At 30.9% G+C, this 25,940-nt stretch overlaps 1 protein-coding gene and 1 long non-coding RNA gene across 4 annotated transcripts in view; one reads left to right on the top strand and one right to left on the bottom strand.

The window, feature by feature from the left end:
• The window catches only part of LOC146999563 (uncharacterized), a 113,040-nt gene that overhangs the window by 20,302 nt on the left and 66,798 nt on the right, over positions 1–25,940 (top strand). The window contains exons 2-4 of one of the 3 annotated variants that reach the window (XR_015038542.1): positions 6,440–6,523; positions 12,428–12,603; positions 15,426–15,578. This is a non-coding gene — a long non-coding RNA (uncharacterized LOC146999563). Of the gene's footprint in view, positions 1–6,439; positions 6,524–12,427; positions 12,627–15,425; positions 15,579–25,940 lie in introns of those variants that run through there. The other 2 variants (XR_015038543.1, XR_015038541.1) reach the window with 2 other exon arrangements.
• LOC118180084 (cyclin-dependent kinase 4-like) overlaps positions 3,886–25,940 on the bottom strand; it is a 66,544-nt gene continuing 44,489 nt past the window's right edge. The window contains exons 4-9 of the mRNA XM_085807745.1: positions 25,010–25,177; positions 22,776–22,885; positions 22,203–22,253; positions 16,124–16,259; positions 11,605–11,745; positions 3,886–8,989 (exon numbers count right to left, since the gene is read on the bottom strand). Coding sequence (XP_085663871.1) covers positions 8,984–8,989; positions 11,605–11,745; positions 16,124–16,259; positions 22,203–22,253; positions 22,776–22,885; positions 25,010–25,177 — 612 coding nt within the window. The 3' untranslated portion in view covers positions 3,886–8,983. The remainder of the gene's footprint in view (positions 8,990–11,604; positions 11,746–16,123; positions 16,260–22,202; positions 22,254–22,775; positions 22,886–25,009; positions 25,178–25,940) is intronic.

Consider the following 25,940-nt stretch of genomic DNA (forward strand, 5'->3'; position numbering starts at 1 on the left):
CCTTTTCGCGAACAGAAGAGTTGAGATGTAAGCAGACAACTTCTAATGAGATACATTTCGGAAACGTCGGAGGTCACGTGATGTAGGAACTGCTAATATAAACAACTGACACTCCACACCTTGCTGCCTCTCCTGGTCTTGGGCTTTAAGTTCGATTCTCTGCTTGTGGCGTCCAGTGGTCACCCCCTCTTTCTCTCATTTCCTATTCCCTGTGGTACTATATTTTGGCTTCTGTCATCTAATCATCAACTGCTTCTTGGCAAAAGCAGTCATATGCCCGCTTCTAATAAACCCCTCTTATATAAATCTATACTTCGACCAGCATTAATCTATGCTAGTCATGTCTGCGTATTTTTACTTTCTCCTTAGGAAACGCAACCCGCGACTAAATTTGGCGATTTACGAGGTCTTGGCGAAATTGTGTTGCTAGCGCATGCGCAGAGATCCTACCACCAACCTTTCTCGTCAGCACTCCAAATGCCAACTTCTTCACCTCACTGTAGCAATCTGGAAGGCTATTCCATGCGTCGAATATAAGTCCCTCAACTCGCGGCATTTCTTTTAAAGCTGTCCACTTTTGTTGCGTTACGTACATACATTCCTGGACCTTTGCTTTTCATCTCTGTAAATTTTCCACCCCAAAAAGTTTTACTTTTTAAATCGATCAATTGCATTTCTAGAGATCCAGTATCAATTCCAAATGGCTCAATGTGGATTTCGTTACTATTTGTGTTGAGAGGATTTACTATGAATGCTAGAGTGATTTTGTTAGTTTTGACGGTGTACGGTATATTTAATTATGGCAAAGCACGCTAGGGCTATCTGCCTAAGGGGAGGGATGCCTTCGTGGAGGACTTTCTAAGGGAAACTGGCTCGTATATACGTTACACATGGGGAAAACCACGAAAACACCCATGCAGCCAGCCCGTTCGCGGGATTCGAACCTCGGACCGAACTACCAGTGTTCAGCGACTTTACCGCTCGGCCGCTGGTGGGCTGTTAGTTTTGAATTGCTCAAAATCTGTCAGCAAATTCATCTTTAATTTTTTTATAACTGTGCTGAAGTAATTTGTGTCAACAGTTGCACTGGTTTTATCGCGATATTGCTTTAGAAATTGAAAATGAAGTAATTTACCGCTTTGAATATCTTTTTCAAAGAGAATTAATTTTTCTTCAAAACAAACCAATTCTTCTACCAAAACATAGGCTGGGTTTCCCTTTCCTTGCAGTTTTAGATTCAGCTCATTTAATTTTGCTGTGACATCCACCATAAAGTAAAATTTTTGCAATCATTTGTCGTTCTCTAATTCAGGGTGATTAATGCCTTTTTCATTTAGGAATGTATTTATTTCATTCAAGCACAAAGCAGAACGTTTCAACACCTTTCATTTGGAAAGCCATCGCACTTTATTGTGAAGAAGGACGTCGGAATACTGAGTCTCCATTTCGTTTAAGAATTCTTTAAACTGACGATGGTAGAGTGCTTCTTTCTTCAAGATGCTGTTAACAATCTTGATTACCAAATTCATGACCTCAACTGTTTCGGCCAGAAATGTTTGGGCACAAAGCGCTTCTTGGTGTATTATGCTGTGAAACGTAAGAATTTTGTGGTTTATTTTGCTCTGAAGAATCGTTGTTGCCCTTTATTTTTTCCTGTCATACTTCTGGCTCCTTCAGTTGCTACTGAAACGATTTTATTTAAATCGATCTTATTGTCTCTATTTTGTCCCGAGAGTGGTAGCAATCCTATAAGTTCTTCTTTTGGGTCTAGGGAAGACATATACCTGACAAAAAGGGCAACTTGTGCCGTGTCGCAAGACTCATCTATAGCAAGTTATAAGGCAGAAGAAAGTTGAATATCTTCTACTTGCAAATATGTTACATTTGAAGACATTTTAGCTATTCTATCTTGTTCTTTTTTAGCGGATAGTGGCAAATGTTTGATTTTTTTCAATATTTCTGGTTTGTTTTTGAAATTGCAAAACAATTCTTCAGATGCACGTATGAAGCAATCTTTGACATACTCACCATCTGTGAATGGTTTGCCGTTTTTTTGCAATTTCTAATGATACCGTGAAGCTTGCCAGATTAACATTACTTGTGGATTGCGTCCAGTTACTTAACATGGAACTTGATTGCTGTTTTTGTTTTTTGAGCTCGTCGACAGCTTTTTTTTCGTTCTTTGCCGGCTGGATATTTACTAGCAAACTGAGTATGTTTTTTAGTGAAGTGTCTCTCTAAATTTGATTTCTTATTGTGTGCGAATTTTCCGTGGCAAATGAGACAAGTCGGAAGGCCATCTGAGTTGAATATGAAAGTGAACAACTATGTCCAATCCCGATTGAATTCTCGATGCTTTTCTTCAGTTCTTCTGCTTTTTTTTTTTAATAAAATAAATAATAGTTGCATATGGAACTAAAGAGCCGCAGGTTGCCGACCCCTGCCCTAGAGGATAAGTAAAATGTACAAGTAAAGGCCATAAGGCCACAGAGTGCAGATCTTTATAAAATATCAGAACATGCTGTGTTACTGTGAAAGACCAAAACTTGAGAATATTAACACATACCAAATATGTTAGTGAAAGGAGACCGAATATTCTTAAAGATTCGGACCATCACCAGTGTATGTCGACAAGCACAGATATGTTCTGGTGGAAGTCGAAATGAGAAGCTGAGAAGAAAGCAGAGTTCCATGAAGCTGAGAAGAAAGAAGTGTTCCATTGTAATGAAATATAGCTGTAAATGCAAGCAATTCTCATGCAGTTCAAACGTCATAAGAGTTTAAGTTGTTGCAATAAATAATATTTTATAACATCAATCAGAAAATTAAGCAAGTTTATTATTGGTGTTATTTTCTTTTCTCATTTAGAATATACTGTTTGTTTTAAGGTCAACAGTTTATTTTCCTGTGCTGTTACATAAGCTTTTTCCTATTTTAAGATAAAAATAAAGCATGATTAAAATGTAAAAAAAAAAGTATTTTTATTCAACATTCATCATCAGCGCATGGCAAATGTTGATATTTTGAAGAGTAAAGAAATGAGAAATAAAGATATTTAGCAAATATTTCGGACAAACACCAAGCGATTATATGACTTATTTTAGTAAGATTACTATTTTCAGACTATTACACTTATTGTCAGGGAAACCAAAGTTTAACTGTTAGAAATGTAAATTTAAAATTAAGAATTTAATGCTAATTTACATTAATAATGAAATGATTGTTATTTTCAGTAGAATAGTAAATTACACATAGTGTAAAATGTGAGAACACATTGTGAGAAGACAAGGTTAATCCCTCTCATTTATGACATCACTAAGCTCTGCCTATGCAGTTTTGTTTGTGAGCATTTTTCTCTTGGTTGTTTATATTTAAAAAATATGGCACTTTGTTTCTGATTAACATTATTTACAAAGGATCTAATTCACGAGATTTACAATTTATTGAACTAATAATTTATATAAAAAATTTAACCATTGTAATTAATACAATAATGTTTTTTATGGCATACATTATTTACCTCAGTATAGAATAACTGACTATGCACCGTTTAACTGATTGTAGAGTTTTTTAAAATAAGTAAAATTTTACATGTAAGGAAATAAAATATTATTTTACTTCCATAGCATCATTTATCTCCTCACCCAAACACCTGTAAAAATAAGTTCACACATTTAACAAAATTTAGTATTAGTGTGACAACTATTCTTCAATAAACTTGATTAAGATCACACAACACGATTTTGAAGGAGAAGTAAATTTTAACATGCAAATAAATAAATGTTTTGCTTAAATGAATTATAGATGTAATTTAAAATAGTCTGATTTAATGTTAAAATGTTTAAAAAATCACAAGGGGAAAAAAAAAAAAAAAGAGTGCGAGAGAGAAGTATACAAATGAAATTTATTAACTTATTGCTAACAATGTTTTTCAACAAGAGGTAGCAAACATTTGGCAGTATAAAAATAGACTTCATTACATGGCTACAACATGAAACTGACTATCAGAAAATCAATGCATAATTCTTAACTCCAATATTTATCTAACTGACATGCTAAAGCTATGGCTTCTTAATGTACAGAGTTTTTTAAAATACAAATGAATTCAAAAAGTATCAGATGATATTGAAAATAAACTATGAATGATATTGAAATAAATTATGAATAAAAAATATTTCCCTGGATACGAAGTGTATTTAGAAATAGTCCTTTAACAAAAAAAGAATACATGAATAAAATGTAACATATAAGACAATTTATACTTGAAAATAAAATATTTAAATGATATAATTGAGATCACAAATATTACAGTATTCAGAGATGATTATTTGAAAAATTCAACAATATACAATACATAAATTTACATCACATTGTATTTAATTAATTGGGTCAATATATGTAAGTAGATTTAGTAAATAAATTTAAGACACAACAAATAAACAAAAGCATGCCTCATTATAAGTTTACGCTAAAATATTACTGTATTACATTTAAGGGTCAGGTAATTTTTGTTTTTATTCATAATACCTATAATTTTGATCAAGATGACTTTTAAAACGATGCAGCTCTCAATTTATCAAGGCAATACCATCAATTTTAATTTAAATAATTTCTAAAATTTCTACATACATAAATGCAGCCTCATCTGAATTAATCTTATTAATTCAGTAATTAGTCTTTTAATGTAAGATTATGAATTAGCTACTTGCAGGAAAAACAAATGTCCTAAAAACCTTTAACAAAGCATATTTCATTTAAAATTTCAGAATTAATGGGGGGATCTAAGCTAGTGATTTAAATGCAAACAAAACTTATTTAAAATATGTATAACTGATTTATTATTATATAATCAAGCAAAACTCTACTTGAAGGAAGACATCGTTTTTATTAATGATATTTATACTGTTTTCATGAAAAGTATTACATAAATTAAATGCCGCTTTTTTTTCTACAGAAAATTACACCAATTAAAACAGTAGAAAATTGCAACATTATTTAACCAAGTTATGAAAACTTAAACTTCTGTTATTGCAGCTCCATGCAGCTTAACCTAGGTTCAAATCATCTAACAGAAATTTCAGAAAAGAGGAAGAGAAAGCAAATGATAGCAACTTTATAATTCCAAAGTAATATATTTATGCAACAGTATTTTCAGCAATATCATTTTTTGAAGCTAAATAAATAAATAAAAAAAAAAATAAAAAAAAAAAAAAAAAAGAAAGAAAGAAATGTCAATGTTTTCGTCACTTTTCGATAAATTAGACAGTTATTATTGTTAAAGTGATTCTGCATTTGTTTTTGCAGTTAGTGATTTCAGTTAAAATTTAAGAAAGGCTGGAATAAGTAACTGAAAAGCATTACTAATTTTACTATATTCATGCATAATTATAATTTCACATTCAGTATTAGTGCCTGAATTCTTTTGCTTCACTTGCTTGCACTCTTTATTTGAAAAAAAATCTACCTATAACTCAGACTTTAAAAACAGATTAAGATTGGCAGTTCCATCTGTTGTTAAACAAATTTTATTAGTTTAAGCTTTTTATAAAGGAAATCACACTGAAGGATGTGAAAAGCAACTGGTAATTTTTGCTAGAAATACGTCTCAGAACTAGTTTGAAGGTTAAACTCTGACATGCAGTTTTTTATTCTGATATCTACAGCACTGCTAGCTCAGAAAAAAAAAAAAAAAAAAAGGACAGAGCTTTTTTTCTGTCAATGTGAGTGATATGAATTTCTAATTGGCCTCAGTCTACTGATAGAAGATAATAATGCAGTTACAGAATTTAAAACTCCTGGAAACTTCCACTTGACAGTGTGCTATGGGAATTTTTCAGTACTCTTTTTATTATAGTCTTTGCTAGAAAGGAAATCGGCATAGAAATGCACTGTGAGAAATAAAAGATTACTAAACTGCTATTCTAGTTTCTAATTCCAAAAACTCTAATATTATACTCTTACTCTCTTATAATTACTCTGTTTAATTTTTTATATTATTTAAGTGGATTCGCACGGCTGATTAAACATTTTTTATTGTAATTTTTATTAACATTTTTCAATAAATTTACAGTTTTATGTAAAGAAAAAAAAAAAAAATTACGACCTTGCCATATTGCTTTAAATTAGTTTACTTTTACACTCACTTTTGGATTTATTTTATGAATTTATTTTGAAAATGATCTGAATGAAAATGACCAAAGAAATTTCAATTGTTTACTATGTTATTCTTTTTTGTTTTTGTTTCATGTTTCAGTTTTGATTTAATTTCTACCCATTATACAGTTTATCACTTTTTTGATTTAATTATCTCTTGATATATATATATACACACACATATGTGTGTGTGTGTGTGTAATATAATTTAAATTAGCAATAGTCTCTTTAATGCTGAAATTAATTTCCCCCTCTGTGTTCTAAAAATAGCATTCTCTTTTTGCAGTGCATCATTTCGAGACTAATCCATGTTATATGATTCTTGCATAACATTTATGATTCTGAATTCAGATTTCATCCTGAACGCAAGGTATGTGCTTTCTACACTTCGGCCTAACTGGACTGTTGCCTTCTGTCTATTCTAAGCTATAAAAAAAATGTATAAGGGTTGTTCAAATGAAAAGGTACAAAATGTCATAACAAACAAACCGGTTGAAATTTGAAAATGCCACTTTAGCATAACGTAGTGAGACACCTAAGGATGCTAATGTAATGTCCAGTGTGGATGTGCATATGCATGAGCACCCACACATAACGCATGAGAGAAGCTGGCAGTTGTGTGTTCCGTGTAATTGATGTGGCACTGCATGTGAGGACATCATGGCAATCACATTGCAAAATTTGAGAACTGAGTAGCAGTGAGGTGTTATCAGATTTCTGACTGTGGAAGGGTTTAAACCAGCCGATATTCATTGCTCAATGATGGTCGTATATGGGGGAGACTGTATTCGAAAAGTTAAGTGAGAAAGTGGAGTGCCACTTTTTGTAAAGGCCTGGAGTGTTTGATTGATGACCTGAGACCAGGCCATGCAAACACGGTAATCGTGGCTGACCTTATAGACAAAGTGAATGACCTGGTGAGAAGTCACATCTCAAAGGGAAGTGCTTCAACTTGGACGACGAACTGAAGGACACAGTGGAGGACTGGCTCCTGTCACGGCTACAGGAATTCTGGGAAGAACGAATCCTTTGGCTCGTGAAACAGTGGGATAGTAGTGTTCAGGCCTCTGGTGAATACTTGTGAATAAAGACTTCAGTAAATCCATAGTGTTGTTTCGTACCTCTTCACTTGAACACTCCTAATAAATGTTTCGAAAGAAGTACGAGTAAGTGTCACGTTGTTAGTGGCTGTAACATGTTTATTGAAGTAAAAATGAAGATTTCATCTATCTCAGCTGCCAAGTTCCTATTCATTACAGATTAATATTCTACACAATCAAATTCTTGCACTACATTACAGATCTACAATCTACGTTTCTACGTCATAAAAATTCCTGCTGTTCTACTTCTTAGTTTATTTCGTTCATTATATACACACACACATATACATAGAGGGAGACAGTATATAAAGTTAACAAATTTGTTGTTCTGAAGCTTATATTGTGAAAATACAGAATGCAAAATGATTTGACTTTCATAAAAATTTATTTTAATGTACCCATTAAAAAATAAATTATATAAAAATTAAAAATATTTAACAAAAATTAAAATTAAAATAATATATGCATATATCACTATAAAAATTACTGTGCTTTAAATTTAAAATTACAAATGTGATACATAAAAGTGGAGGCAGTGCAATACTTTGTGTAATTTATATTTGCTACAAGTTAAATAAATAAAAAAAAAAACTAATTTATTACACAAATACATAAACTAAAACAATATAAGAAAGAAAAGATACAGGCATTAAAAAACTTTTCAAGATTAAGAAAAAAATAATAATGTGCAAGAAAATTACAAATACATATCAGACATACAAAGTTACAAAGTGATATATAACTGATTTTTACTACACAAGACACAATATATAAGTTGGATTTTTTTAAACTTATTTTTATAGAAAAGATAGCTTAAATAATTTATAACCTTCAGTAACAGAAGATTTCTATGCAAGATATTACCTATTCTATTTACTTCACATAGAAATTAATTTTTGTATATTTATAATCATAATAGTAATAAATAATAATTAAAAACCTCCTTGAACATTTTTGTATTTCCAAGATGCAATACTATTTTTCATATTGATTCATATATATACACATGTCCAAATTCAGTATGCAACTGAATAATCTGAGCTTTCTCATACAGAGTTTAAAGACTCCCTATAACATTCATATAACTTCATTTTTCTTAGGTATAATATAGTAAAACTAATGTTTAGATATAAGTTGTCAATTATTTACTAAAGCATTAAATTTTCTACATATACTTATCAGACTTAACCCTCTAAGCAGCATGACTAGCTTTATCCGGTTATAAGATGTTTGTCAGTTGGCACATATTAGCTTATAATTTAACATATTTTGCTTTCTTACTACATTTAATAATGTAAATGTCATCTTAATGAATAAGTTTATGAAAATAGAGATTAAGATAAGTAATTATAAAAATTAAGTTAATAAATGCTGTTTAAATACAGATTTAAAATCCCACACTGCTCAGAGGGTCAAATAGCCCTTTTTATCATTAAATATGATATATTTAAATATATGAACTAATAGCAATGATAACTTGCTAATGGTTAATAATTAAACAAATAAGTAACAGACACAATATAGTTAGTTCACAACAATAATGAACAGCAAAACTGACTGAGAAAATAAACTAACATTTTGCAACAAATAACTATTGTAACAGAATGAATATAATAAAATGCTTTCATAAAAAGCACTATGTCCCTCATTTTTTTTGAAAACGTGTTAAAACTCTTGCTATGAATAACTGGCACTTCCATCCACTCTTCTTTTCTGTAACTGAATGGTTGTCATACCTAAAACATATATATATATATAAAATTTTAAATAAATGCTTCCAAATAAGCAAGGCAAAAATTAAAAATTTCAGAAGTAAAATACTTTGATAATTATTAAGCACTGTTAACTTTTTTAAGCTTATGACATATTATTTCATTATTTGCATTACTTTTCCTTTACAGTGAAAATACTTTTGTTTTTCTTTCACTTAACAGCTATGCAATCTAGTCGCAAATGTTGTCAGCTATGTACCATACTTTTTTATAATTTGCCTTACTTTTTCATTACGATAAAATTTTTTTTTTGCTTTTCTCTCAGCACATCTATGCAATTTAGCAGAAAGCCTTTCAGAAATGATAGCATTCTAAAACAGGATAGTTTAGTACATATACAATTCAAGAAGACCCCTAAAAAAATGAAATAAGTAAACCTTATTAATTCCAACTGTAGGGTGCAACTGGAATTGTATTGCAGAAATGTGCAGTAAAAATAAAATACTATACTTAAAGAATTGTAATTAAGTTTGAAGCTTAATTAAAATGCTCTCTAAGTATAAACATTCAGTTTTTAAAAGCAGACTTAAACTGAAAATAAAATCTGAAGATTTTCTCCTTTCAGTAAAGAAGGTACATAATATATTCACAATATATTCACACTGTAAAAAAATTCTGTTGAAGTCACTGATAAACTTAAAAATATTTCTCTACTTCGTTCCATTATGGTTTCATTTGATGTCAAATCTCTGTTTACTAATGTTCCGGTCCATGGAGCACTAAATTGTCTTGAAACTAGGCTTCGGGAATTTCACTTCACACATACTGAAATTAATGAGTTAGTTTCGCTTACTAAAGTTTCTCTAAGTCAAACCCACTTTGTTTTCCAAAATGCATATTTTCGTCAAGTTGAAGGATTGGCTATGGGTAATCCTCTCAGTCCGGTACTTGCTGACATTTATATGCACTATTTTGAGATGAAATTATTTGATAAACTATCTTTTCGTCTTTGGATTCGATATGTTGACGACACTTTCGCACTTTTTGACGGTTATAAAGAGGATTTATCCGAGATTCTATCTATTATGAATTCAATTGATCCAGCCATCCAATTCACTCTTGAAATTGAATCCAACAATTCCCTCCCCTTCCTCGACATTCTTATAATCCGCAATGAAACTGATTTTAGCACCACTGTGTACTGTAAACCCTTTGCAGTTTGTTTACCACCCCATGCCAAGTCATGCCACCCTGTTAAGCAAAAAATGGCTTCTTTTTACTATTATGTATTCCACGCGCTGAAAGTTTGTTCCTCTGAATCTTTGCTTACCAATGAACTTAATTATTTGAGAACAGTTGCGATTGACCGTGGATTTTCTCCCGTGATTATTGATAAAGCCGTTAAAAAATTTTCAGATTCCCATCAAAGAAGACATTCCACTGTTAGAAATAATATTAATGACCTTGTCGTGCTTCCATTTTATCCTTCTGTTAGCTATAAAATTGCACGGATTCTCCAGAAATTAAATTTTCAAGTCGGTTTCTCCCCTATTAATAAAATTCACCCTTTGATTCTAAAAGATTGTGTTTCTGGCTTGAATTCTTGGGGAATTTATAGTATATCGTGTCACTGTGGTTTAAGATATATTGGCCAAACAAAAAGAGCGTTGAAGTTTTGTATCAAGGAACATGAATCTTATGTCAGAAAAGGCGAAATTAACAAGTCTTCCATAGCGTATGATAGTTGGACTTTTAACCATAATTTTGATTTTGGGTCTGCAAAAATTATCCAAAAGGCTTCTTCCATAGGTGAATTGGATTTTCTTGAGGCTTTTCACATTCACAAAGATTTAGCAGGTTTAGTCCAATCCAGTCCTTCCTAATGCCTTTAAAATTTTACTATCTTAATTCAGTTATTTTTGCCGATAGATGGCGTTACCTCCTCACGTTTGGTACTACCAGAGGGTATAAAAATACGTTCAGTGGTTGCTTTCCATTATTTGAAGTTCAGATTTTGAGCGTAAGGTGCATTTGCCCCTTGCTCCCTATTTTAACTTCGCTAATTTTTTCTTGTCCTTTATGCTTGATCAGATAGCCTGGCTCAGTAAAAGTAGGCGGCCAGTGCAATTCTTATTAAAAATCTAGTTATAACCACATGCAGTGCTGATAACGACCACGTGTTTCTGTGATTCCTTTATTTTCTTCTTTCTAAGTATTTCTTTCTCCTGATGAGGAGGGACCTTTAGCTGCCCTCGAAATCGATTGAGTGTTTCATTATACCTACGCTAAATATAAGGTTGTTTTTAGGATTTTGAAAGTACATAATATTTTTTGTTGAATTGTTAGATTTAACATGCTTAAATGCATAGAACAATGAAAAAATAGTAGCAGCATTTATGTTATAATTTCTTATAACATTCAATCAATATTTTGCAACTATACCTATAATAGTTCCTTGTCCTCGCTTTAATCAACATTTCATACATTAATAAACTTCACATTAAATAATACAAGACTAAAGAGAAAAATATTTAGTTTCTATTGAAATTTTAATAAAACTTTTAAATTAAAAGCATAAATTCTCAAATATAAGTAACACTTTTTGCCTTGGAAAACAAATTTGAAAATAATGATCTTACTTTATATGTTCTGGATTTAAACCTCTTAAGGAAATTGCGATTAAAATTATCTGGCAAATTTTTTTTATAGTCTTTAAAAAAGGGATGTTCCATTGCTTCGGAACATGAGATTCTTTTTGCAGGATTAAACAGCAACATATTCTATAAAAAGAGGGGGAAAAAAAAAACCACTTAAAGACATATAAAGAAAACTGTTCAATAAGACTAAATAATTACATTAAATAAATGGAGATATATACAAAATTAAAAACCAGAGACTATGATCTAAATTAAAATCCTTCTGAGTTTAACATTTACACTGTGGTATTCATAAATAAGCATTCAAATTTAAATATATATTTATACATCAATTAATTTAAAAGTTGCTAAAGCCAAATTTCATAAACAATTTAATATAATAAATTAGTCAACTTTTGTTTTTAACTGCAAATTTAACATTTTGTTAAGACTTGCAATTAAAAACAATTAGAATTTCGTACTACTGTTAAAAATTACTATTTTTAATTTTCAGTAGAGTGAAACATTAACTAATACTGTGTAAAAATAACATTTGAGGATCAAACAGAGGTGATTTTGACTAAAGCTGGTTTAAGTAATTTTGGGACTCCCTACAAGTTAAGATATGTGATTTCCCACTTTTTAAAATAATTTTTTCAATAGAAGGTTTCTATACATAATTACATAACTTATTAGCATTAATACTTTCTTTTGGAAACAAAAACTGAATACATATGCAATATATTTTGTATATGCAACATACAATATATTTGTATGCAATATATTTCGTATATTAACAACTTTCCATGGCTTCCCCTTATTTAAGGCACTGCCTCAAATCGTCTTCTGAGCTTCCAAACGAAGGTAGTTAAGCATTAGTACATTCAAGACCAGAAGAAAAGACAGCAGTTACCACTGGACATCTACTCAACAGGAAATAGCCAGCAGCCAAGTTATCATGACCCTGGTGATTGACAATTTTAGAACAGAAGTTTTATTTAAGTAAGAAATTACACCCATTTCCATTTCTGTTCCATCCCCCATATTATTGCATTAATCCATTCAAATACACACCCAAATTTTGCCATTTTATGCTATTCAACTTCTGATAAAACTGTCTTGACATAATATGATTTAAGTTTACAACGAAGGGATGGCCAAACTTCATGTCAGTAAGAGCTAGATACTGGAATTCAAGAATGTTCAAGAGCCATAACTAGATTTTCCAAAAACTGCAAGTCCATATTTACATCATTCAAAAGCAACGAAACAGGTTTGAGATGGGGGCAAAAAACTGAAGCATATTAATGAGAATTTTGTATTTTTTATATAAGAATTACAGTTTATATATAAATTATATAATTCTTATTATTTCTTTTTTACATTTAAGAAAATACATTCCTATGGTATAGAAAACTGGAACTATTGTAAAATGCAAATGAATATTTCTTTTTGAGACAGAAAAGCAAATATTTTCTCTTAATGTCCTCCTTTTTTTATAACTGTTGAATGGTTTTAGCAGATGTAATAAACCTTTATGAGAACAATAATGTAAAAATATTTTGATTTGAATGAAGAATAAAGAACGAATTCGAAAAATAAATGTAGCAATTTTTAAGTCATACACATTCCCTTGAAAAGAATAATAGGGCAGCTCATCCTGCTGTGAAACTGCTATTCCAAAAAGAAAAATTATTTTAAAATAAGTTTGCAAATAAGGCTTTCTGCATAAAAAAAAAATATTTCGTTTTCCCACCCACATGACTAATATGACAACAAGCATATTAAGGTAAAATATAATATTAAATAATTTGAATTTATTCATTAGACCATTAATTCATTAACTGGATTATCAGTTACACTTTATTTTTTATAAGGATTCACTTGAATTTTCAAAACAATTTAAAATTTCAAAACTGGAATTTTAGAATTTTTTCATCATTCAGATCTTAAGAGGTCATTACATCTTACATACTTACATTCAAAGTTTTATTTTATTGATGTCCAATACAAGATACTTTTTAAAAAATAAAAGTGGTTGTTTTCCAGTAGAGCATTCAGCAAAGTTTGCCATAATTTTCAAGTTATTGGCCAGCTGCACTTTCTTGAAAGTTTTCGAAACTAACTTTTGAATCATTTTAATAATCCTGAACATAGATAAAATAGTACTAATATGTACTGATGTTTTAAGTAACTCATGCCACTGTTTATCAATGCTGTCTCATGACTCCAGTTAAACTATTTAGATCTGGTTATTAAATTTTGAACTGTTAATTGAAATCTGTTCTTACTAAAATATGTTTGTCAAATTACTTTGAGAAAATTAACCTCAAGAATCGAGAATTTAATTATGTACTTCATCTACTAATTTAATTTATATATTTTTAATAAATATAGGTGCATTAATTTAAAACTCTATCTTAAATTTGTTTTTCTTTAAATGAGATTTCACATTTTGATTTATTTAAAAACATTTAATATCAAATGATTTTTTTGGCTGCCTTCTTCATCATATTACTCTTGATTGAATGATTTCAATAATCATTCAAGATTTGGATTCATTAAAATTAAGAACCTATTTCTAGTTTTCCCCAATAGAAGTTAAAAATGCCACTAATGCCACTAAAAATGGATGATGCAATCAGAATGAAATTTGTGCCTTTACTATTGACAATTCTAATTTGAAAAAGAAAAGTGCAGTTTCGTGAGCTAAGGGTAAAAAAATTTAAAATAAATAAGATCACAGGTTATGTAAACAATGATTGTCAGTATGAACCCTTTTTTACATACCTGTGATCTTATTTATCAGTGTGAATCTTCCTTTACATACATGGTAAGATCACTGGAGTGGATTCCATTTCAAAATTTCTTGCTGAAGAATTATTCAAATAAATATCTGAATCAAGCATTTATCGTGGAAATCTTCTGAAATATTGTAGAAAATTTAATATACAATATATACAGGTTCATGTTGTTGGTCGGATGTTGATGTTACTAATGCTATCTCGAAATCCACTAAATTTCAAAGTGCACTGATAAAATATCTTCTGGTACTAATATACTGGTATAATAATATTCTAGTACCTAAGAAACTTTTTAAGTATAGACCTACACAAGAAAAGGATGTCTCGTGTAATTAAATTAATAGCAGTTTACAAATGATACCTAATCATTGAAAAACGAAGAATTCTTTTGTTTATACATAATTTATGCATTTTTCCTATTTTCTTTTCTTATATGTATAATTATGTCATTTTTTTTATACAAGCTTGTCTGATGTTGGACTAGCTATATATCTTTCAATGAGTATTACTAGACGTGCTTTGTATTCCCTTTAAGAAGTTCTATATTAACATTCGATAATCTTAAATGACTAGGCAGGTTGTATATATTCGCAGTTGAAATTTCAAGGTGAAAAAAACATGTATATTTAAGTTCTCTCAAATACAGCACTCAAAAGTGACTAGTACTTTAAAGGGAGTCTGCAAGCATCTGGAGTATGGTGGTTGTAGGAAATCAAAATTTGTACTTAATGAAAGTCAGTGTGCCAAATTTGAAATGAATCTGCCATGTATTGCCTGGAAATCATCATGATAAAGCTGAAGCAATTCTGTTGAGCTATTTGTTTTCATGAAGTAATATAGTATGTTAAGCATACAAGAAGAACGAAAGACAAAGATGATATTGATTCCTTTATAACTGATTTAAAGGCTCTCTCTATATATTTAATGGAAACAAATTTAAAAATCTTCCAATGAAAGATTTACAGTTATAAATTATAAAGAAAATATTTGTAAACTAATAATAATAAAAAAATTATGCAGGGAGGCATACAAAACCATACGTTGCAACAACTTCTCAAAGATTTCTTTCCTGCCAATCTCATAGCAATCAGTACTGAAATCCCAACATCCTTCCTGACTTCAGAGAGATGCTTTTTGGACAAGAACAACAGTAAGTTGTTTACTGCCATTTTTAATATTACCTTTCTTCTTATACATAAGTAACTAAACATTGTTTTCTCCCTCCAAAAAAACATTTATATATAACAATAAATGTTATTACCCATTTGAATCTAATAAGAGAAGTAACATCAGATTCTCACACTTAAAAATTCTGCTAAGTTTCATAATGTGACTTTTTAAAATTATTACTTATTTTAAACTAAGTAATTAGTGACCAATTTAAAGACACTGAATTATGAAATAATTATTAACAAGTTAATGACATATTTATATGAGAGAAAGCCTGAGAATTATTTATCAAATCAATCTTCAGTAGAAATTACTTGAAAACTGTTGATGGTATTGCATAAAGAGAAAACAGTTCAGTAATTTGGGGGGGAAGAGCAACGTGACACAAGAGTAACAAATTAAGACACTTATTGAAATTTAAAATATAGTATAATATTATATGTTTCCTATAGAACTATCTAGATAACATTAAAAAAGAAGTTAAAAAATAAACTGCAGGAACTTAGTGAATATTTCAGAATACATAAAATTTTTATAAAAACCCATACCTTTAGCAAGTCAGCCCCATCTGCACAAATTTCTGGAACAACATCTCGAATAGGTACACCATTATAAAATTTAAAAGACGTCCATGGCAATGATATGTCTGTTGGCCACTCACATTGCAAAGGACTGCCAATAATTCTAAATAAATTCAGAATGCATTTTACATTAAGCAAAAATTATGCTTAAGCAAGCATGTTGGCAGAGGTTAAGCATGTAAACATAAACATTGTTTTTATAACCAAGAAGTTTTTATTTTCAGCTTAGAGTGCCTATATAGATAATAACTGAGTGTTTACCTTCCTAATTTAATCACAGTTAGAATTTTAATATTTTGCTTTTCTCCTACCCCTTTCTTTCTCAGTTCTAGTACTATCTAGTTAAGTGAAAAATATAATAAAAGAATTAAGTTCCATATAATTTTGTGTAACATATTTTCGTTTGGAAATACTCAGATCTAACTCTTCCACTAATGATTATGTTTACATTTTACATTGATAAATGTATTCTCCAGGATATAATTAATTAATATCAAGTAGTTATTTAAATAATCTTAATCATTTTTTATTTCCGAGAGTCATATGTCAAGGAAAAAAATCGTACATCATCCAAAATATTTGTTTACAATAAATAACTAATACACTGATTATCATAAATTAAGGAAAAATCACAAAAATAGCGATAACTCCCTCAAAAATAAGACAAACCGTGTAAAATTTGAATATGTTGCCAAGTAAAAGAAGCTGAGTAAAACTCCAATATGCAAATTAGTGGCGCACCCGGAATACGTCATCTGCGAGCAACATAAAAGTCCATGTTTGAGAGCAAGCCCACATATTTCACTGTGATAGTGACATTAGAAATCTGAGATAGCCAGTTCGTAACAATGATCTCCAGGCATCATTTGCCTGCAGAACTACAACAGAAAGTCATTGGGAGACTAGAGGCAGGACAAAGTCAAACAGAAGTGGCCAGATGGCTAAATGCGAGTCCTTCTGTGGTACATAGACTTTGGAGGCAATTTTAAATCACAGATTCGGCACCTAGGAGGTTCATCCAAGAACGGCCAACTGCTACGAGTGCCGATGACCGATATTTGACATTATGTGCACTCAGGAATAGAACCGCTACTCCAACTCTTCTTAGATCCTCCCTTGCTGCAGCCACTGGAAGGTTGGTGTCAACGTCAACTGTGCATAGAAGGCTTCATGAAGGTGGTCTGTATGCGAGGCGAATAACCATTTGCGTGCTGCTTAAGTCACGCCATAGGAGGGACCGTTTGCAGTGGGCACAACAACATGTCCACTGGACGCCTGAGCAATGGAGGGCTATTATCTTTACGGATGAGTCCAGGTTTAGTCTAGAATGCGATAGTAGGCATTATTTGATATGGAGAGAACCTGGAACCTGTTATCATCTGTTAAACATCCGTGAAAGAGATGCATACATGGAAGAGGCAGTGTCTGTGTTTGGGGTGGCATCTCTTTGGGTGGACGTACAGACCTACATGTTTTTCCAAGGGAAACCGTGAATGCTCATGTTTATAGAGATGACATCCTTGATGCTTATGTGCGCCCATATGCCGGGGCAATAGATGATGCTTTCCTGTTACAGGACAACAATGTAAGACCACACAGGGCTCGCATCGTATATGATTATCTTCAACAGGAAACAATTATGCGCATGGAGTGGCCAGCTCAATCCCCGAACTTGAATCCTATCGAGCACATTTGGGATGCTTTGAGGAGATGTTTAGCTGCTCTCAATCCGTCCCCTTAGACCCTTGCCCCGCTTGCAACTGCTTTGCAAGAGCAATGGCTCTCGCTTCCTATGGAACTGATAGACCGCATAATTGAAAGCCTCGCACTTTGCTGAAAGTGCTGTATTGCTTCTAGAGGCGATTATATTCCATATTGCAGGTACTTTTACTATAGCAAACTGACATCTTTGATTTGTTCATTTTATACATGTGCTAATTTCTATACTACCATAATTGTCTGATAATTTTTTTTATGTTATTTGATACCTTACTATGTGTTGTATATTGTGGGTAAGTTTCATAAAATTCTACATGTAACTTTTTCAGTAATCGTGATTTTTGCGATTTTTCCTTAATTTATGATAACCAGTGTAATAAATGATCTGAAAAATAATTAATTTAAGAATTTTCTCTTAAATAAATATTCCTAACTGGAAACATTAGCAGATAAAAGTTAATATGAATTAACAGAATACAGAAAATCTGTTAGGACTATTAAATGACAAGTGAAATATAATGTTCATGGTTTCAACAGCACAATTTTTTGCAGATAAAGATATGCTGTGTTTGATACCTAATCAAAGCATATCACCAAATGAAATAGATGGTTTCGTTTTGGTTTCTGTAATTAAGGCAAAGCCTCGAGGACTATCTGCCAAAGGGGAGAGATGCCTTTGTGAAGGACTTTCTAAGGGAAACTGGCTCGTATACACGTTACACATGGGAAAAACCACGAAAACGCCCATGCAGCCAGCCTGTTCGTGGGATCCGAACCTCGGACCGAACTACCAGTGTTTAGCGATATTACCATTCGGCCGCTGGTGGGCCCAAGTGAAATAGAAAGAAGTAGAATAGGATGGTCCTTGTCATTATTAATACGATGACTGAATTCAAAATGGGGGCAAAATTCAACATCATCACAGATGTAGAAGCAGATATAACAAAAGTTTGATAATGCAACAAGTTAGGGATTTTAGTAATGCTAGATTATTAGATTAAAGAAAATAATGCAGGAATTTATTTTTTTAATTGCTCGAACGCATGAAAAAATTGCAGATTCTGCAAATATACTCTCAAGTCTCAAGTTATCTTAATATACACCAAAAATAATGATATTCCATGAAATAGTCAATTGATGTAATCCATTTTTGCAGGAAATGTGTGAAAGACATTATCCAATAAAAAGTGATCAAATGCTTTCTGATAAGCAAACCAAAGCATTACATCATCTGTCAGTGAAACAAGCGCTTTGCACAAAATGAAGATCTGAGTGAATTTATGCAATACAGCATTTGATTTTAATCGGTAAAGATGCAAAGGGGTTTGTTCCTTTCAAACGATATCTCGAAGCAAAAGCTTCCAGTGATTGAAGTACATCCAATATTAAGTCCAAAGGTTCTTTTGCTTCAAGTATTCATTTTTAAAAAAATCATTCCGTATAATACGAACAAAAAAAGCAAATTTCACAAATGAATTTAACATTTCCTCAGCCTCACGCCAAGTGATCTTCGTTGGATCTTCTTAATCACTCTCCATTTCATTTTCTATGTGGAAACTCAAATTTTGAGTTATAACATACTTTTCCAAAATTGGTTCACATTATCACTTTTAACCCATTTAATTTTCATTCATGTGAGTACTGTTATAGAAAAAGTAGAGAAAAGATCCTCAATTTTGAAAAAACTAGCCGGTACTAAATGGGGAAGCTCATAGACTACCCTAATTAAAACTTACAACACTTGTATTAAACCTATTTTCAAATATGGTTTTGGTTTGGTTTATTTAATTGCAGCAAAGCACACTAGGGCTATCTGCCTAAGGCGAGGGATGCCTTTGTGGAGGACTTTCTAAGAGAAACTGGCTCATATACACGTTACACATGGGGAAAACCACGAAAAGGCTCATTTAGCCAGCCCGCTCACCTGCAATTGAACCCATGTCGGAACTACCAGTATTTTACCGCTCAGCCACTGGTGAGATGGGATAGTAGTTGACTGGCTTGTATACACGTTACACATGGGAAAAACCACGAAAACGGCCATGCAGCCAGCCTGTCCGTGGGATTCAAACCTCGGACTGAACTACCACTGTTTAGCAACTTTTGCCACTCGGTCACTGGTGGGCCTTTTCAAATATGGAAAGTGAGGTGTTAATCTCTACCACACAAGGGAAGATTGACTCTTTGGAAAGAGCCCAAAGCAAAGCTCTTTGGATTATCACAGGAGCTGTGAAAACTACCCCGATTACAGCTAGGCAAAGCTATACTTCCAACCTACCCATTGCTATTGAAATCAAGCAGTTGCTAGATTTGTTAAAATGAAAGCATCACATAGAGTGCAATGGATGAACGAATGCAAACCATGTACTATGAAGATTCAAATGTCTCCCCTAGAAGCTTGTGAGAAATTATTACAAGAAATAGATGAAAACAAACCAATGAATTGTAACAAGGTCATGGTTTATCCCCTTGAATATATTGATATAAATACCAGATAGATACTAATGACTTGGGGAAAAAAAGCATTCCTGATGCAGTATTAAAATCAAACACATTATGTATGTTATATGAACAAGAACCTGAACCTGAATGACTAGAGTAGACACTGATGGCTCTAAAATACAAGACAACACTGGGGCTGGTGTATACAGTAAACTTTTTTCCCAATGTATTCCTGTGAGACGCTTCATGTCGAATTTTTATGCAGAGATCCTTGCAATCTCATTGGCTCTGGAAAACCTTAAGATAAAGATCGACTGTTTCTCTAAAGCAGTTCTAGATGATTCCAAAGCAGCCATCCAGGCTGTAGTTATAAATTATGACACAGATACCATGATTATCTCAGAAATAAGACAAACCTTGAACTTTCTTTATAAACACAACAAAACAATTGTTTTTCAATGGATCCCTTCACATGTAGGTATGGATGGTAACAAAAAGGCAGACTCACTAGCCAAGAGAGGAACACTTGTGCCAGAAGACAGCAAACCACTTCCTCTAGAGTCACTTAAAAAGCATATTTTTTTGAGAAATTAATGGATACTCTTAAATCTGACCAGGCAGAAAAATCAACAGGCAAATCCTGGGCTAACATTTAAGACACATGGAAAAAGTTTTGTCAAAAACCCCGCAAAGAGGCTGTGGCAAACTTTAGACTGTAAACAGGACACAATTGCATGGCACATTATCTTAATAAAATTGATATCCTTCCATCTAGTATATGCCAAATTTGCAATTTGAGCATCATGAATGCAGAGCATCTTATATCTTCAGAACTAGATAAAGAGTCTTAGAAACTTGGGGAGTTAAGTAAACTATACTTGAATGCTAGAGCTTTCATGAACTCTTTGAAAAGACATCTCTTATGTTCCTTGTTTAAATTTTTAACTTTTTACTTTTGTTCCCATGTTCATTTATTCTCAGGCTTACTTTAAATGTTTGTTCCTTTTTTATTATGTATCATTGTGCTTGTGTGATACTTGAGCTGTTTTATGTTTGGATTGATCTTTCCAATAAAGCCATATGTAACAACAATATATTTCATTTTCTAAAAACTTGATTAATGTATAGCTTGAAGGAACAATTGTTTTCAATAATTCAGGGTGGTTGGTCATTGAGACAATATTTTTGCACAATATTGTGTTGTTTACATGTTTCATACAACAGCAACAGGAAATAATTTATTTTAAAAATCAAATTGAGTTGAAAGTTCTCAATGCTGCAATCAGAGTTTAATAAAATTTGAACCATACATTTAGTGTTTATGAATTACATCCAGTTGATTACTGAAATAAAAGGGTAATGCAATAAATTAACAAATTAAAAGCAATTTAAAGAAAATAAAACAATATTAAAATGCCACAAGAACTTTTAAAATTATTTTTAAATGACTTCAATATTTTCATCAATCATCTGGCTATAATCATCTCTGACATGGCTAAAAGAAATTACACAAAATAAAACTATAAAACCAAAACATTTTTTTAGAAATTAGCGATTTGAAGAACATTAGGTTAAATTCATAAGCCATCAATAAATAGGGAACCACAGAAACTCAGAAATGGCAAAAATGCTCTACATCTATAAAAACTGAATTTTTAAATTAAAAAGGAACTTCTTAAAATTTTGAATTATATGATGATAAATAGCTAAAAACTAAATAAATAGTGAAGAAAAAACAGTTTTATCTAAAACAAAAAATTAAAATTTTTCAATTTTTAATACATATATAAAGGAATAAAATGTTTTTTTATTAATTTAAAAAGGCACATAACGGTTATTTGATTACTTATTTTTAAAGCATTAAAATTTAAAAAATTATACTAACTGAAAAATCTTCACTAGTTGGTCAATATCATTTTCTCCAGGAAATAATGGCCTAAAAAGCAACAAAACAGTTAATTTCACAGTTAAATGAATTCCAGTATAGAATTAAATAAAATGATAATGCCATTCAAATAATTTCTAAAGACATGTATGGATTCTATCATAATTACAGATAATGAAAAAAAAATCTAAGCAGAAATGATTTAGATCATTAGTTTTTATAGCATTAATTAATCTAGATCAGCAGTTCTCAACCTTTTGACTAACGCATAGCATCTAAATAAAAATTGAAAACCTTTAGTACCACCACTACAAAGTACTACCACCACCACTCTTGAACAAAGCTCAGATCGCATAAATTTATGAGTGTTAGAGAAAAAACTCAATCAGGATATTGGGGTTTTAATTTTGAATTTAATAGTTAAATATACTTTGCTTCTTTGCATACCACATATTTTTCTCTTGCATACCACCGGTTGAGAACCTCTGATCTAGATAGTTTTTTATAACCTTTGATTTTTCCCACTTTGTTTAAACAACATTTAAACGTTCTAAATTATGCAAAAAATCATACCTCTGTCTATATAATTCAGCAAATATACAACCACAGCTCCAGATGTCAACAGCAGATGCATAAGTCTGAGACAGAAGAACTTCTGGTGGACGATACCATAATGTAACAACCTAAGCAATATAAACATAATGAAGTCACCAAATGCAATTAATTTTGAAATTTTTATAACAACAGATAATCAAAGCAATTAGGAAGGCTGGCCCCAAGCATAAGTGACACAGGGAACCACCTATGGTGCTGATTTTCTGAGGATGGCAGCTACGTTATTCTCATAGGTCACAGCTTAAAAAGATGCATTTCAGTTTAAATTATTAATGCACTTAATTTGCATGTGGTGTCAACTATAGCACTTACTTTAAGGTGCTGAAAAAACAGGAGTCAAGCTTTGCAACTATGTATATGCATGGTCGCTAATGGTATCATGTCAGCTTGCTGATTTAATATTCTCATATTCACTTGGCACAAATATATATTTTAAAAATTAACAAAAGTAATTTTTAAATACTGTATGGCTGAATTGCTCATAGTTTAAAAAATGGGTTTCCAAATTTACAACTTTGTTTTCAAATTAGTTCTTAGGAACTCTTGAATCCTAACTTATTTTTATTAATTTTAACATTCATAATTCTTTAATATGAATTATTCTATTCATCCTAATCTGAAAATAATGAGTTATTTCTTACCTTGTATCAGTTAAAAAATATTACATTAAAAATTAAATCAATCAAACCTTTGTAATCAATTAAGAATTAATGCATACTATATCTCTAGCTACCAGAGCTTCATTAATTCATTTAGCATAAATTAATGGCTTTTCTAATTACAACAGTTTACAGTTTCATGTCAGTCAGCAACTCAACATCCTGCACTCTCTTCTCTATTCTTGACTGGAATTACAGTAATATCTGTCCCAACTGGCTTGATCAACTTGTTTGAGTTAACGCTTGCTTCTTTAACCACCTGCGTGACATGACCGGCTTTATCTGGTCATGATATTTTTTGTCACTTAATATATATTAGCTTATAATTTATGATATTTTGCTTTCTTACTTCTTTTAATTATAGAAATGTCTTCTTAATGAATGTAAATTTTTGAAAATAGAGACTAAACTAAGTAATTATACAAATTTGGCTAATAAATGCTGTTGTCTAATAACTAAAATAGTTTATTATCCAAGGTAACAGTTTTTCACAACAAATTATAAATCTTGCATATTAAAATACAAGCATGTTGTGACTTATTTTAATTATTTTTTATTTCTAAAATAATCTAAAAACACTTATGTCATTTTGATTTGAGGCAGAATCAAAAAGGCTGATTTTGAACAGGTGATTTTAAAATAAGAGAATACAGCATTAAAAGTTTAAGACCATCATTCTGATATACACAAAATTTTTTCTGAACACTGGGTATAAAGAATATATATATATAGAGAGAGAGAGAGAATGTATGTATGTATATATATAGAGAGAGAATATATATATAGAATGTATATGTTTGAGAATTAAATCTTTTACATGTTTGCATATTTTAAAATTATTTTGGCTTTTTTCCTTTTTTTAGAATTTAAATATTATATATATATACATATATATTATATATATATATATATATATATACATAAATATTGAAACAAATTTAAATTCTTAACAAATAAGTCTGTCTCCTGCCTACTCTACGATCATTCACAGATGCATTTTTTTTAAAATTGTTTAATTTAATTTCAATTTATTAAATTAGTAGATTTATTTTCATGGATAGATTTTGCACTTGATTTGCTTATGCTTCTGAATTTAAATGATATTGTAGATTAGTTCGAGAATTAAATCTTTTACATGTTTGCATATTTTAAAATTATTTTGGCTTTTTTCCTTTTTTTAGAATTTAAATTTGCATTTTTACTTTTATACGTATTTGTTAAGAATTTAAATTTGTTTCAATTTAAATTTCATTCCTTGCAGCAATGGCACAAATAATATTTAATTAAATATGTATTTAAATTTAATTTTTTTAATTAAACTCAATTTATTCTTATGAAACAATTATATATATATATATATATATATATATACATATATATGTTATTCCAGATAAATATACAATTTAAATACTGTGTCTGAGATAAAAATTTATCAGATTTTTGAATTTATGAATTAACAATTTTATTTATCCAATTTTATTTATTTTTACTCTCCAAAGATGATGTTTTAGAGGAAATAAATATTTTACTTACCACAGATGTCAGGGTCGCTTGTTCGCTGTATATTCGAGCTAAACCAAAGTCAGCCAATTTTACAATTCCCTGATTTGAAATCAGAACATTCTGAGGTTTTAAATCCCTGTGCAAAACACGGTTGAAATGCAAGAAATCTAAACCATTAAGTAGTTGATATGTTATGTCCTGTAAAGGGAAGGGGGAAAAAGAAAAATTTTAATATTTTGACACACACACACATATAATTTGCACATTAAACAGTCAAGTATTATTTAACTATCTTATTTCGGTTTAAAATTTAATAATATATTATAAGAAAATACTGTTTCCTTGAATACGCATGGTCTTATAAAAGACTCATTTCTGCACTAGAAAAGCATTATCCAAATTTTTTTAACCAGAAGAAAGGAAAGAGAAGGGAGAGGGGAAACTACAAGGAAGATTTTGTCAGATTATTTATTTAGCAGAAATGCTTCCCTAAAGACTATGAATGATTGGGAAAATGATCCAAAATTGTAATATACAATCAGAAAATCATAGTACCTCATGTAATCAGCTTACTCAGCAAACTAGAATGAAATATGAATTTTTAATTTTATCCACTCAACTGTTGATGACCTACACTAGCAAGAATTGAACTCAGATTTGCCTTTTAGCTGATTAAATAGCCAAAACTTAAAATGTTCCTCTTTATCAAAGGAAGTTAAAACATGTATTTAATCATTAAATTACTAATTAATCGTATAAATGACACACTTTCCCATTGAACTGAAGAAGATACCACATTCATTTTTGGTTTTGTTCAAGCTGGTAACAAGACAGATTTCTATAGTCACTTACATCAGTAGCAAAAGCCTAGACCAGTATCCCAGACAAAAAGAATTTAAAAGCTAAAAAATTATGCACATATTTCAGACTGATAAACACGTGAACATAATGCACCTCATAT

The sequence above is a fragment of the Stegodyphus dumicola genome, chromosome 1 (genome assembly GCF_044657685.1).
Source record: "Stegodyphus dumicola isolate Sdum_Otavi_A_Nest chromosome 1, ASM4465768v1".
Classification (NCBI taxonomy): Eukaryota; Metazoa; Arthropoda; class Arachnida; order Araneae; family Eresidae; genus Stegodyphus; species Stegodyphus dumicola.